At 37.7% G+C, this 14,482-nt stretch overlaps 1 protein-coding gene and 1 non-coding gene across 2 annotated transcripts; both read right to left on the reverse strand.

The window, feature by feature from the left end:
- Positions 1–979: 979 nt before the first annotated feature.
- Positions 980–1,167, reverse strand: LOC134379409 (U2 spliceosomal RNA). Its single transcript, XR_010023800.1, has one exon. It is a non-coding gene; the product is annotated as a U2 spliceosomal RNA (small nuclear RNA).
- A 9,516-nt stretch (positions 1,168–10,683) lies between these two features.
- On the reverse strand, positions 10,684–14,261 carry LOC134377677 (histone H2B type 1-H). Its single transcript, XM_063096229.1, has 2 exons — positions 13,845–14,261; positions 10,684–12,309 (listed from the first exon to the last, which is right to left on the reverse strand). The coding sequence occupies exon 1, from the start codon at positions 14,226–14,228 to the stop codon at positions 13,848–13,850; it is 381 nt and encodes a 126-aa protein (XP_062952299.1). The 5' UTR covers positions 14,229–14,261; the 3' UTR covers positions 10,684–12,309; positions 13,845–13,847.
- Positions 14,262–14,482: the final 221 nt, after the last annotated feature.

A 14,482-nucleotide genomic window follows, 5' to 3' on the forward strand; every position in this document is an offset into this window, starting at 1 on the left:
AAGTATTTTATTTTTTTGGTGGCTATTGTAAATGGGCTAGCTTTCTTGATTTCTTTTTCTGCATGTTCACTGTTGGTGAATAGAAATGCTACTGATTTTTTGTGTGTTGATTTTGTACCCTGTGACTTTGCTGAAATCATTTCATATTATCTTTTAATTCTATTTTTCCCACAAACTTTTTAAAGTACTCCCATACATATAAACCTGCAAAAGTACTATCCACAAATCCTGGGGTCCTATGTAACCTGGTGAATTTCCTGCCTTGTTCTAATTGACGTTTTTAATAGAAATCCAATCAAAGGAGAAAGCAGTTGAGATTGGCGTGGCAGAATGTGGGTGAGTGTGATCTCACTTGTTCCAATAAAAGGGCAGCACTGGGAAACTTCAGAGTTGGAAGGCTGAGGAGAGTTCCTCAGTGTAAGAGGTGAGTTTTAATTTTTGCATTCTTTCATTGTTTTATTAGACGTCACTGCAATAAGGTATGTGTGTGTACTATTGGAGCATTTGTTTAAAAAGCACACACAGTAACTAGGATGTCTGGACAGTATAAGAATTGTCTCACATCATTCCTTTTTAAATGGAATTCTTCTACCCCCCTAACCTTGAGAAAATTTTAGACAAAACAATGAGAACTCTGGGGGGTTACATATTAAAAATATAAATGCTTGTGCCACATCATGGAACCATTTAATGTTATGTTAAATATTATTTGTGGACATGGACTAAAACGGAAAGTCATAGAAACATGGACCATATTTTATGGAACTTAAAATCTTATGAGGGAGTCAGATATTAAGTAAAAAATACACTAAAGAATGCATAATTATGTGTAGAGGTATTACTTATTAAATAAAATTGGGCCTTATTTAAAGCAGTTTTTTTTTAAAGATATATCCTGCCTTCACTTAATAGGTGTGAATCATATTTCACATGCAATCTCTTTAGCTTTTTTTTTTTTTTTTTTTCAAATTTCTTCCAGAGGGTGTGCGCCATTCCTGGTAGTGCTGCAACATCATGTTGATGTAAGGAGCGAACAGTTTTAGGTCCTCTTCCATCTCAAAATTCCAAAAATCTATTTACTATACTGTCCTGAGATAAAGGACATATCAGATATTAAACTAAGAACAGATTCTACACTTGATCTCAGCCCAAAAGCCAAGAGGCAATTCCTGTAGCTTTTTTAACTCTTAAATTTTGGTCTAAGCATATACCTCCTATCTTGCCTTTTACTGGACACCAAACCATCTTCAAAGGAATGAAAGATTCCAAGACAGCAATGGGACGGTTATTCTTTTGTGATGACATAACCTTCACGGCTGTCTGTTTCTCTGGTTGAACTCGGGGAAGCACTGACCTGCCCCCATTGCAGGGACTACTTTAAAGATCCCTTCTCAGTGAGGTGTGGAAGCAGCATCTGTCACAGGTGGCTGGCCTCCTTGGGAGACTGAGAGGAAGCTTTTCATCTACCCAAAGTGCTTTCAGCTGTCCTGGAAGAAGGAAACCCAGAAAAACCTGGCACTGGACAATTTGGTTGGTCTCATCAGAGAGCTGAAGCCAGTGTTGAACATGGATGGGCCTGGGAATTCATTCTGGTAGGGTGCACTTCTATGTTGAGTGGAATGGCCTTTCCACCCTTGCCCATTCCATTCATTCATATCTTACTCTGCTGGGTTTGGCTCTGATTCTTAATTCTGTTCTCTGAATGTCTTTGCAAGTAAGTCTTTGCAAGACTCAGTACCCTTGTCCTACTATATCACATCACAGTGGCAAAGGTAATGTTCAAATTAGCAAATGTGTCTGTCCTAGTGAGGGGCCCTAGTGTATGTTGGTATTTATTAATGGTGCTCTTTTATCAAACTGGTGAGAAATCATGATATTCAGCCCTGAGTTTATCATGTAATTGGAGTTATTAAATGGCAGAGTTTAAAAAATATATTAGAGACAGTCTTCTAATTCAATCCACTTCATCTGGCAAATGATGAAACCCAGATTTAGAGCAGGAAGCAATCTGTCCAAACTGAAATGATTCTTTAGAATACCACATCCAACATGCTTTATATAAATTATTAAATTTTCACAGAAAAAAGTTGTCAAATCTAGCTTATTTCATCAATCCATACTTATTTGGGGCATTTGTGATACAGTAGCAAGTAGGACAGAAAAGGTCACTTTGTTTGGGTAGGTGGAACATATCATATTCACCATTGAAAGAGATCTTAATACCCATTTTTATTGACATGTAGTTTACATAAAGAACATTAGGCTATCACAATTGGATGTGAGTCATGACAGTGACACCACCTTTACAAATTACATAGAATAAATGGTGCTGATAACACCAAGGTCAAGGGTTCAGATCACTGTACCTGCCCGCTGCCACAAACAAAAAAAGACTTAGATCACTATATTTTGCCAGACATCATTAATCCTGCCCTCCTCTACCCACCTTCTTTTCCTCATCCCCAAATGTAACGATGATCCTGACTATCACCATAGAATAGTTTTGCCTTTTTTTCAATTTTATACACTTGGAATTGTTCTTTAAGAATTACATTAAAGCTGATTCCTATTGCTAAATTGTTAGTAGTATTTACCCATCCTATTGCATATAGAAGTATTCCATTCATTTTCTTTCCTCTATAAAACTTCATTATTTAAATGAGTCTCTACTTAATTACACTTGCACTGTTGATGCACACTGGGTTGTTTACTGTTTGAAGCTATTATGGATAATGCTTCTGTACACATTCATATGCATACTTTTTGTGACATATGCATGCAATAAGTTATGTAATTGCTGGATGTTAGTGTATGCATATGAATAACTTTACTAGATACCAATGAACAGGTTTTCACAGTGGCTTCTTCATGTTTGTAGCTTTTATACAAATAATACTGCTGTAAACATTCTTGTACTTTTGGAGGCTGTGTGCATGCAGTTGTTTGAACTATTGAGTTACAGTTGAGTTATAGTTTTTCAATGTGACTTCCAATTTTCCCACCCCCTCAATGCACTAATATTGAGGATGCAATGAATCCCTTCACTCAATGCAAAAATCCCTGTTGTTATATTTCTTCACCACCTGTCTCTTTAAGGTTAGCAATTCTGGTTAGTGTGTGTAGTGGCACAACATTGTGGTTTTTATTTGCACACACTTAATGCCAGATGAGTTTGAACATTTTTTATGTTTATTATTGTCTGTTTGGAAATTCTCTTTTGTAAAGTGCCTTTTCAAGTTTTGACTGTTTTTTTAAAACTGTTTTCTTTACCTTTCTGTATTTGGTTAGATAGTATTTTTTGTTTTTGTTTTTGGTTTTGGGGTTGTTTCTTTTTGTCTTTCATTTGTTTGCAAATGAATTTCTTGCCACTTTGTGCTTTTCTTTTTTACTCTGTGGTTTCTTTTTCCAAACATAATTTTATAATTGTAGTATACTCCAGTTTTCAGTTTTCTGTATCATGATGATTTCATTCTGTCCCCTTTAAAAACCCTCCCTTCCTCAAAGTCCTCCAATTCTCACATTATCTTACAGGAGATGCATTATCTTATAGAAGATATAGAAGGTTATCTTATAGATCTCTGTTTCTCACTATACATTTAATACACACTTCATCTTAAACTGAAAATTTTATGTACCAACTAGCCACCTCATCTTGAACTGAAAATTTTATGTACCAACTAGCCACCAAACAAAAAAAAACTTGAAAATTTTAAAGTGTTATAGAGGGATCGTTTTCCAATTTTCTCCAATCTATCCACTATTGTTTACTGAGAAGGTCCTTTCTCCCCTGCTCTTCAGTGCTAATTGTATCTTTCACCGAGTTTCTTTAAAAAAAAAAAAAAAAAAAGGTGACCGGTAAGGGGATCTTAACCCTTGACTTGGTGTTGTCAGCACCAGGCTTTCTCAAGTGAGCCAACCGGCTGTCCCTATACAGGGTGCACCACACTCTCCCAAGTGAGCCACGGGCCGGCCCATTTTTAATCAAGTTTCTGTCTTGTTTGAAATTTTGTTTTCTCATGGATTTATTGTCTTTTTAGACATTTTCACATAGCATTAAATAGAACAGCTTCATATAACATGCTATTTTTAGTACAATTCCTCGAGCTTTTTTCCCCCCCATTTAGTATTGGTCTTGAGGTTTCTGGATCATTTCCATTTCCACATCAATTTTATATTTGTCTTCTCAGTTGCAAGAAAAAGAAAATGCTGGTACTTTGATAAGCATGTAATTAACTCCATTCATTAAATTGGTGAGAAATTACCTTCTTATTAGATTTTTGTTTGTTTGTTTTTCTTTTGACAGCTTGACAGTGAGGGTATTCAAACCCTTGACCTTGGTGTTATGAGGAAGCACTCTAGCCAACTGAGCTAAGCAGCCAGCCTTGAGAAGTTACCTTCTTAAAACATTGAGATTTTTATTTTTTTTAATTAATTTTTTATTTCTTCTTTTTTTCTGGTAGCTAGCTGATACAGGGATTGAGCCTTGGGCCTTGGTGTTATCAGTACCACTCTCTAACCAACTATGCCAACCAGTCAACCAAAACCAAAGGGGTTTTCTCTTTTTTTTTTTTTTTTAGAAGTGGTAACTGGGAATTCAGACAGAAAGAGCACTCAGGAGAGAAGGGCCCTAAGAAATGACAATATACCTTTGATCTTCTGGATCATCCCTTGAAGGAAAAAAGTTCTTTAACAGTCTCATAGCTGGCAACAGTGGAGCAAAGAAATGTTACTTCATTCATTTATTCAGAGATACACTCTGTGCCAGGCACTATTCTAGAAGCTGGGAAATAAAGTAGCGATCAAAATATACCCTCTACCCCCTACAAATCCAGCTCTCAAGAAACATATTCTAGTGGAGAGGGTGGGGTGGTGAAGACAGTAATAAGTAAAACATACAGCACTTCAGATCTTGATACATATTATGACAAACAGTAGAATAGTAAATAGGGATAGAAAATGCAGATGGAGTGGCTCAATTACAATACAGCAGTCAAAGAAGGGCTCATTAACATATGAGTTCCTGGTGTTAGGACCCTGATACCCTTCCTTACAGAGAGTGGAGTTCCCACCCCAGGTAAGGAATAGCAATTTCAGCCACGCCACAGTGGTCCTGGCAGGACTCAGCCCCATGGCAGCTCTGTGGAGAAATCCACACACATCCTTCCTCTCAAGGATGAGCGTCAGGCTCACATTCAGGGAAGATGCAGCCATTGTGAGGCTGGGGTTTCTCTCCTTGGGTCACTAGCGTGAGTGACCACTCTACTTACTAACAGGAAAGGGCTCCCAGGTAGATGAGAAAAGCAAGGGGCAGAACTGTGTGCGAAACACGTGACCACAGGCCACTTGAATTTAAGAGGGAGATGAGAATCCAGATTTATATATGTGTCTTGGTGTAAAGACATTCCAGATGGGTACAGAGGAAACTAATAAATGTAGTGCTTTGTAATATGTCAAAGATAAACTCAGCCATTATTGGAGCCTGGAAAGCGTCACCCCAAGGTGAAGGCTTCAGAAGCAGCCTCAGAAGCAAAGTTTTCCTCTGACCTTCTCCTGCCCTCCTGTCTCACAGCCTCATTCTCCCCTAGGGCAAGACATAGACACTAGAATCGCTCTTCCCTAAGGCAGGTCATAGACATACTCTGATCTTTCCCCCTGCCTTTCTGTCTTGGAGCTGGCCATAAAGAAATTCTCTGCCCTACCTTGTCTGATTGCAGGTCATAAGATCCCCATTCCAGAAAGGGTCCTGCCCCATACCTGGAGGAATGAATGCTGCACAGAGAGGTCAAGAAGAATCTGGACAGACAGGCCTCACTGGGTCTCCCACTCAGTCTATTAGCATTAGGTCATACCTTTCTTGTCCAGTCACATTTCTACACAGATGTGCCTGCTCATAGACCCTGAGCATAAATACAGACTATTTTCCCTATATCTTCGGGTTTTCATTCTGAAGGCTCCCCTGTCACATAAAACTATGATATAATAAACTTTGTTATGCCTGTTCTTCATATTAACCTGTGTTTATCAGGTGATTTTTCAGAGAATCTTCAGGGGTTTGAAGATGTCTTCCTTTGGCTCCTACACCAGACATTAGTTAAAGCAGTGAAAACAGATTTTCTTTAGTAACCACTGACAGGAGGGTAAAGAGCTGAGCTCCATTCCGATTTGTGCAGAGGTGGTTGGGCATTTTAAAGGGAAAATGGAGGAGTAGGGAGGCCAAATGGTAGGGGCTTAACCAAATCGAGGAAGTGAAAAATGACAAAAAGTAGGAAAGGAATGAGTGGGAGTTGGCCCATGTGAAACCCATCTAAGTTTGCTAGCTGGCCTTTATCTGTTGGGCTCCTATCCTAATACAGAAACTGGGAGAAAGGGGCCCTCCCTACCTTTAGACGTTGATTGAAACAAACTGTAAATTCTTCTGTTAGTCTCAATTGAGTTTTCTCATGCAGGCACTTAAGGGGACTATGGTCATCCTGGGGAAGAGGGCTTGAGCTATCAGAAACTATGTGTTTGTTCAGGTCTTCATAGGGGCCAGGTGGGGCCTAGTAGAGAAGAGCCTGACTAGAGTTTGGTCAAGGACAGAATCTTTGTCACGTAGATTGGGGAAATGGGCGGTTGGGGGCTGTTGGGAACGGAATTGTTTACTGTATTTTTTATATATGCAATTATTAAACCCTAGCTATGAAACAACTAATCGAACCCATAAAACAAAATTTTTGCTACATTATCCTAAAGGGCCACAAGATGGCGACAACGTTTCTTAACTGACCTGCCAGATAGAAGACAGATCTCTCCCGAGAGCTCCTCCCTTGTGCCCAGAGCCGGCTCTCATCTCGTTCCTATAGTTAAGTCGCCAGAATTTGCCTGCTTGATTACTCTCAGCGTAGCCCTTTGTTGACCAAAAGAAAAACATGTTTATTGATTAGGCCGACCTTTTCTTTTAAACTTTTTTTGGGGGTGGGGGCAAGCGGAAGGGAGGTGGTCATGGATATACTGATGCAGTACAGGCAAGAGTATAGAGAAGAGAACACTGTACTTTCAAGTCCTCATCACTGTAATCAACAATTACCAACATCTCGCCCACGTTGTTTCATGATCCACACCCACACTGGGCGGGGGGTGGGGGGGAGTCTAAAAAATCCCAAACACATGATTTCAATCATGAATATTTTCACAAACATCCTAACAGACACGGGCATAAAGAAAACACATTAAGAATTCACACCTAAGAAAATTAAAAAACGATTTGTAACATCATCCAATACGTAGCTTTAAAAAAAAGAAAATCCCCAATTACCTCAAATATTTCTTACAATGATTGTGTATGAACGGGGATCCCATCAGATCCACAAATGGCATTTGATTGCAATTCCTCTTAAATCGATTTTAATCCATAAAATTTACCCAAGTCTTCACGCACCTATGGTTGCTCTTTGGAAAAGAGAGACTATAGTCTGGGTGGTGGGAATTCTCACTGATCATGAATTGTCATTGCCTTTGGACCATTCCTTTGAAAAGTGTTAGGGGAAAGTTTTTGTTTTCTAAAAAGCAAAAAAAAAAAAAAAAAAAAAAAAAAAAATTCTTACTAACATTTTCCATTCAAATTTAAGTTAAAAGGGTTTTTACTTAACACCTTTGAGTTTATAATGCAAACTCTTTTAATCTGAAAATCTTTGTTCCACATAATAAAAAATAATTCATTTTCTATATCTATAGACAAAATAGTAAAAGACATCTTAACAGTTTTATTATTCTGAATTAGGAACCAGAAGGAAAGAGAGAAGAAAACAAAGAATGAGAAGGGAATTTCTTTCCATGTTAGAGTAAGAAAAAGAATGCTTTGTAGGAATGCCATATTTTGAGTTCTCTCTGTGACTAATCATAGTAATCCCTATTTTTCATGCAGAAAGAAGCATGTATTTTAAAACTATGACCTAGATAAGCCTATTAACCTAGCAAAAAGTCACAATTTTGCCCAACTCCTTTTCTACACATGCTGAGGCCCTCTATCAGTATTACTTTCTGTGTGTAGGGAGAGGCAACATTTTTTATCCTTAAACATATGTAGGGCCATGTATAGTATGTTAACCATTAGATGACTTTCTCATTAGGAAGGTGACTTTTGCCAAGGAGTTATACTTTCCCAACATTTGCTGAAGCTGGAAAGTGGTCAAGATTAGGGCAGAAAAACAAAAGGGAACACATGACTCCTCAGAGGGCAAAGTATGGCTGGAATTCCTGCCTTAGGCTCAAAGAAAAACAACCAAATTTGGTGCTCCTTTTTATGGGCTGATTTATTGATTTCCATGTTTTACTCTTATTCTTGTTTCCATGGTAGTTGTCACACACCCATAATGGAAATAGGTATAACCATACTTTTGGCTCTCCAGTTATTACATATTTGAACAAATATGCAGATCTAGCAAATGCAGGTACATTTTGTGCAAGTTGCAGATGGATTGTTTTCTGCATTTATGGTTTTCTCAGGCTAGCTGATATCATATTCATTATGCCAGAAAGTTCTCTTTCTGAAAAACATGTAGTGACAGGTTAATCAATGTCACTGATCTTTCTTTACATTCCTGATCTGGTCTTATTTACTATGGTAAATAACTGAAAGAATGTTAGGGAACAACCAACTGCTGGAAACAAACACTCAGCTCATCTTCCCTTCACTTGCAGGGGCTGTCCTGCTCTAGCAGCTGTCGAGAATGTCCACGGGTCTAGTGGCTACTCTGAGAAGCCCAGAGGACACAGGAAAAAGTATAACCCATACATTTAGCAGGAAAGAAACACTGATGATTGGCCTAGCGTGGTCAGATTTCAGTAGAATTAGACTTTTCAACTCCTTCCTTGTTTTAAACCGATATTCACTAATATTTTCTTCTTCCCAAATTAAGAAAGAACAGAGAAAGTGTGATGCTGTAAAGCAGTTTGAAAAGAAAATGTCTCCTCTAATGAAATGTGATGTAACAGTCTTTTCTTCATGGTTAGTACTTTTACTTCTTCTTTAAGAAATCTTTCCCTACCGTAGAATCATGTTTTCCTATCTTACCTTCTAAGATCTTGGTGGTTTTCCTTTTACATTTAAGGATCTTTTTCTCCCTTGTGGATAACCAACTGCACGCAATGACAAGTTTTCAACAAGCCTATCTTTTCCTCACTAATCTAAGTTAGATGCTATCCTTGGCTTTCTATCTGAAGTCAGTAAATGTGTCCATCTCTATGAAAACTACCCAACATTAATGTTGTATGAATCTTTTTTATTAAATCATTAAATCCATGTTCTACCTAATCAGGAGTTTCTTGTATATTTTGCCACTTTGATCTTCAAATAAATGTTACAATTAATTTCCAAGATTCAAATATACCCTGTTAAAATTTTGATTAGAGTTACCTTGGAAAACTATACCAATTTTACAAGAATTGACATATTTATGATATTCAATATTTCTTCCCATGAACACATATGTGGTTTCACTTAATATCTTTAAATATGACCCTTGAATCACTGGTTTTTTCTGGATCTATTATATCTACTGTAGCTAGTATGTGGCTATATCATATATATTTAATAACTTTTCCACATATTAGTTCTTCATGATGATGATAATAACTTCTTCACCTAACATAATATAAGTCACAGCCATAAGCTCAATATAAACTCATTCTCTCTAAAGAGATAGGACACATCTTTTCAGTTACAGCAAACAGCTCCTAGTCCAGAATCCATTTCTCTTATAGCTCTGTTGTGAGGCCATCTATGTATTCTGCAACTTGGAAAAAGTTTTATGTCACCAACATGCCACGTAAAAAATGCTAAGATACAGGGTGGGCAAAAGGTGATTAGTTTAAATAGACAAATATATACATGAAATATCAAAGGAGAAAATATAGGTAGACAGGACAAATTTCCACAAGTTAGTTATCAAAAAAACATTTCATCAAGTTACCGGTTTCTAAGAATTAGTAAAACTTTATTTGTGTATTTACAAATTTCACAGTAATTTATATCAGTCAATATAATTTAAATTGTATTTAAAGATTTCTGAGACACTTTAGTTGACCAGCTTTCAATGTGTATTTTTTATGAGAACATTTTAAAAGACACTCAATATCTTAGACCATTCACCTTCCAGAAAAAGTAAACAATGAGATACAATGCTCCAAATTCTTCCCAGTGGCAGGAATTCTCTTCCCTATTGTCTTTCATGTACACTCCTAAGTAGGGCAATATTATTACTGCTTTTAATACTATTATTATTGATGTCAGTATTCTTAGTTCACATACGTTGAATGATTCCTATATGCAAGATATTTGTACTTGTCAGGTTCTCCAGAGAGACAGAACCAATAGGACAAGTTTATGAATATACGAGAGAGGATTTATTAGGGAAATTGGCTTACGCGATTGCGAAGGCTGAGCAGTCCCACGATAGGATATGTCGCTAGCAAGACTCAGTCCAAGTCTGAAAGACTCAGACCAGGGAAGCGGATAGTGTAAGTCCTGGAACCCCAAACCCAAAATAGTCTGGAGTTCTGATGTCCACAGACAAGAGAGCAAAATATATACCAGCTCCAGTCAATAGAGACAGCCATCTACCTCTTCCTCCGTTTTTGTTCTGTCTGCCCCCCCCCCCCCCCCCCCCCGCAGATTGGATGATGCGTGCATATATTAAGAGGGGATTTTTCCACCCCGTCCACTCAGGCCCACATGCTAATCTCTTCTGGCAACACCCTCATAGACATACACAAAAAGATTGCTTTACCAGATTTCTAGGAAGTCCTTAATTTAATCAAGTCAACACCTAGAATTAACCATCACAACACTGTTTTAAGCGTAGTAAAAGTATTAACCCATGAGAGACACTATTCCATCCCCCTTTTTAAAATTAAGAAAAAAACAAACCAGAAAAAGTTATTTGCCAATGCTTTAGCCACGTTTCAAACCTAGATCATCTTTCTCAATCAATGATTTATAGAAAAGTCCTCATGCTATTAAATTAAGAGTATAACTATGCTTCAGAATTAGAAATAATTGGAGTGTGAGCCACTCATTTGCTCTAGGTAATTATTTTCTTCCTTCAGTACTTATTCAGGCTGGTTCTTGTATATCACTTCCAAATAATGACCAAGTGCTTATATGTACTTCATAGTTTTATAGATCTGATAATATACAAGTAACTGTGGGAAACATAGGTATGTTCATCTTGTTTCCCAATGTCAAATGTAGTGCAGTTGCCATAGTACATGAGTACAAATACATTTGTAAAGACTGAGAAAAATAATAATAAGTTAAACAAGCTCTGCAGAAATCCACAGATTTTTTTGAATTAAAATTCAAAAATTCTACTCCACTTTCATGTGCAGAATGTAAATAATGCCTTTATCCAATGCAGACTCTAAACAAGATTCCATATCCAAAATTTGGGGACAATATCAGGAAAAATGACATGCCAAAATAAAAGCTTAAAATAAGTCATTCAAATCAATAGGTAGTTTGTAAATATATTGTTATTTGCAGTTGAATGTTTTCTATGTATCCTCAAATATGAAAAATAAAATTAAGGAAAATTTATAATGTAACTAACTTTAACATATCGAATATAAATGCTTTAACTGAAGAATAAATATCCACATGATATCAAAATATAGAACCACTAACTTTTCAACAGACTTTATGGGTATATCTCTATCTGCCCAGAGGACGGGGTACCTTGATTTCAATAGCCATTGTAGTTCAGCTTTAAAAGAAATATGTGCACAGTAGAAAAAGGAAATATAATCATCTTATATAGCTTGTAAAAGAAGTCCCTTAAGAACAGCTGATTCTATTTCATGTAAGACTATGCTCCAGACATCTTTCTGGTTTGCGATCTCTGGGGAAAATCTGCCAATTAGTTACAAGAATTTTGAGCAACAAATACATATTTACATTATACATTTTTTAAAAATGCCATACTGCAATAATTTAGTTTTCAACCAATTCTGGAGCTGATTAGCAATGGGATGAATTAACAGCATTTAGTTTTTCAAGCAAAGGATTAAACTCTTGCCCTTATTCTTAAAAGGACTCGGTCAAGGTGCAAAAAACCCAAAAGGTTTGATTTATTTGCCTTTTAGGCAGTTTAATGTTCTGAGTAATAGGAGAATTAGCCAGGACCTTTTTAACTTAACTCTGCATTAATTTTCAAAAATTTAGTCTTTACAAATTTTCACCTGTGGCTGGACAATATGCTCATGAGTCATCTTCTGTCCCAATTCCTCTCCTTTTCCCACAAATTCTGCTTTTTATTCTGATTCTCCTATATCCTATAAGACAAAGAAACAACAAAATAAGTATTTAGTTTGTAAATTATCATCTGATTAGATTAGTAAAGAACATCAGAAGTTCATGTGACTCACAAATAATGAGAAAACTTATGTTCCATTTTTCCATAGGACTCAGTTATCATTGTAAAATGATGATGGCAAAAAATAATTTTTTCCTTTTTCCTTTCCCTCTTTATTTTTCATGTCATAATAAGTGTACATTCTCTATATGGAAGTACATACAACAAATGAGGTAGAGAGCAATTCTTCTAGATATATATATATGTATATATATATGAAACTATATGGAGTCAGTTCTAAATGTTAGAGAAGCTCAAAGAAGGAAAGAAACTTCAGAGACTAGTAAAGATGTAAATTGGCTTTGAGGATGCGTAGGACTTGAGTCAACAAGGTTTTTCTTTTCCTTTTTCTTTTTAAATGTAGAATTACTACCTTTTCAACCAAAAACTCGTCATAGTGGGAACTTCCAAACGCTTTATAGACCTTGGATTTTTACCTAACGGAGACACATAATTTTGAATAGTCATAATCTAAAGAAACAGTATCATTTGTTGGGTAACTGGTTCGCATTTATGACAACACGAATGACTTGGAACTTGTTTTTCCTCGCTAGTTTTAGGCAAAGTCAAACAGAATCTAAAGTACAAGGAAATGAACTTTAAAATTGAAAATTGGTGTTTCAGAAGAGAGTCTGAAATAAATGCCCCCAAGCTTATTGCCTTCATTGCACCCCAAACAGTCCTATTTAGTCTTGTCGTGTTTCCGATTACGTATGTGGACATACGATAGAGAAAACAGTATCGGGATTAGAAATACATTATATCTTTCTCAGACTAAAAATTACAAAGTCCAAATTCCGTTCTCTCCAACGAATATTTCGAGAGAAAAGAACCTCATCCCCGAAAGAGAAAAACAAAACAAAAAACGCTAAAGAAAATGAATGAATGAAAAACAAGACGGACAGTTCACTAGTTTGCGTGTGCTGGAAGCCGGCAGCTGGGTCCGAACTCCTCCCGCGCACCCACCGGCCTTCGCTTCCTGGATACCGGCAACCAATCAGGACGCGGGGAGAAAGTTTACACTGCCCCAGTCTGCAACCGAGCATTAGTGCAACTCATTGTCCGACAGGGTGACCGCGGAGTTATTTTGATAGGAACTTAAAATTTTTTTCAGTCTCGTTACTTAACCCTAACGGTTACTAAAATGCTGGCAAACCCCTTTAAACATAAAGTTAAGTGATAATGAAAAGCTCAGAGCTTCATGCTACCTTATACTAGTTCTGGAGCTTTGCCAAGAACAAGTCACGTTAGTTTTAGTAACCATTGGATCTCTAGCTTATCTTTGACAGAAACGGTCCTAAAAGTCTAACAATTGCCCTAAATTCAGACAAAAAGACACTTATTTTGACAACCCTATCGACTTCCGGCACAAAAGAAAACAAGCACCAGCTCTCCTTTGAGAATATTGTGGCTCTTAGAAGAGCCGTTAGGGTTGAAGCTTCGCAGCCGACTCACTGTTTACTTGGAGCTGGTGTACTTGGTGACGGCCTTGGTGCCCTCGGACACGGCGTGCTTGGCCAGCTCCCCGGGCAGCAGCAGGCGCACGGCCGTCTGGATCTCCCTGGAGGTGATGGTCGAGCGCTTGTTGTAATGCGCCAGCCGCGACGCCTCCCCCGCGATGCGCTCGAAGATGTCGTTCACGAAGGAGTTCATGATGCCCATGGCCTTGGACGAGATGCCGGTGTCGGGGTGGACCTGCTTCAGCACCTTGTACACGTACACGGAGTAGCTCTCCTTGCGGCTGCGCTTGCGCTTCTTGCCGTCCTTCTTCTGCGCCTTGGTCACCGCCTTCTTGGACCCTTTCTTCGGGGCAGGAGCGGACTTAGCGGGATCCGGCATAATCCAGCAAAGACACAAACTGCTCAGAGAAAAACAGAGGGACAACGGGAACAAAGGACGACGCGTGTCGCTCTTATATAGAATGTCTTACGCAAATAAGGTGAAATTAAAATACTGCGTCTGATTGGTGGTTATTTAGGGTAACGTCAAAGGTTAGTTTTGCCCAATCAGGATGTACAAATAGCAAAGTCGCATTTCCATTGGTTAAAATGAAAATGCACGTCTTCCTTTTCGCGCTCAATGCTGCTTATAAA

Source organism: Cynocephalus volans, chromosome 5 (genome assembly GCF_027409185.1).
Source record: "Cynocephalus volans isolate mCynVol1 chromosome 5, mCynVol1.pri, whole genome shotgun sequence".
In the NCBI taxonomy this organism is placed as follows: Eukaryota; Metazoa; Chordata; class Mammalia; order Dermoptera; family Cynocephalidae; genus Cynocephalus; species Cynocephalus volans.

Coding starts and splice junctions, on each gene's coding strand:
- LOC134377677 (XM_063096229.1), bottom strand. CDS start 14,228: ATGCCGGATCCCGCTAAGTCCGCTCCTGCCCCGAAGAAAGGGTCCAAG.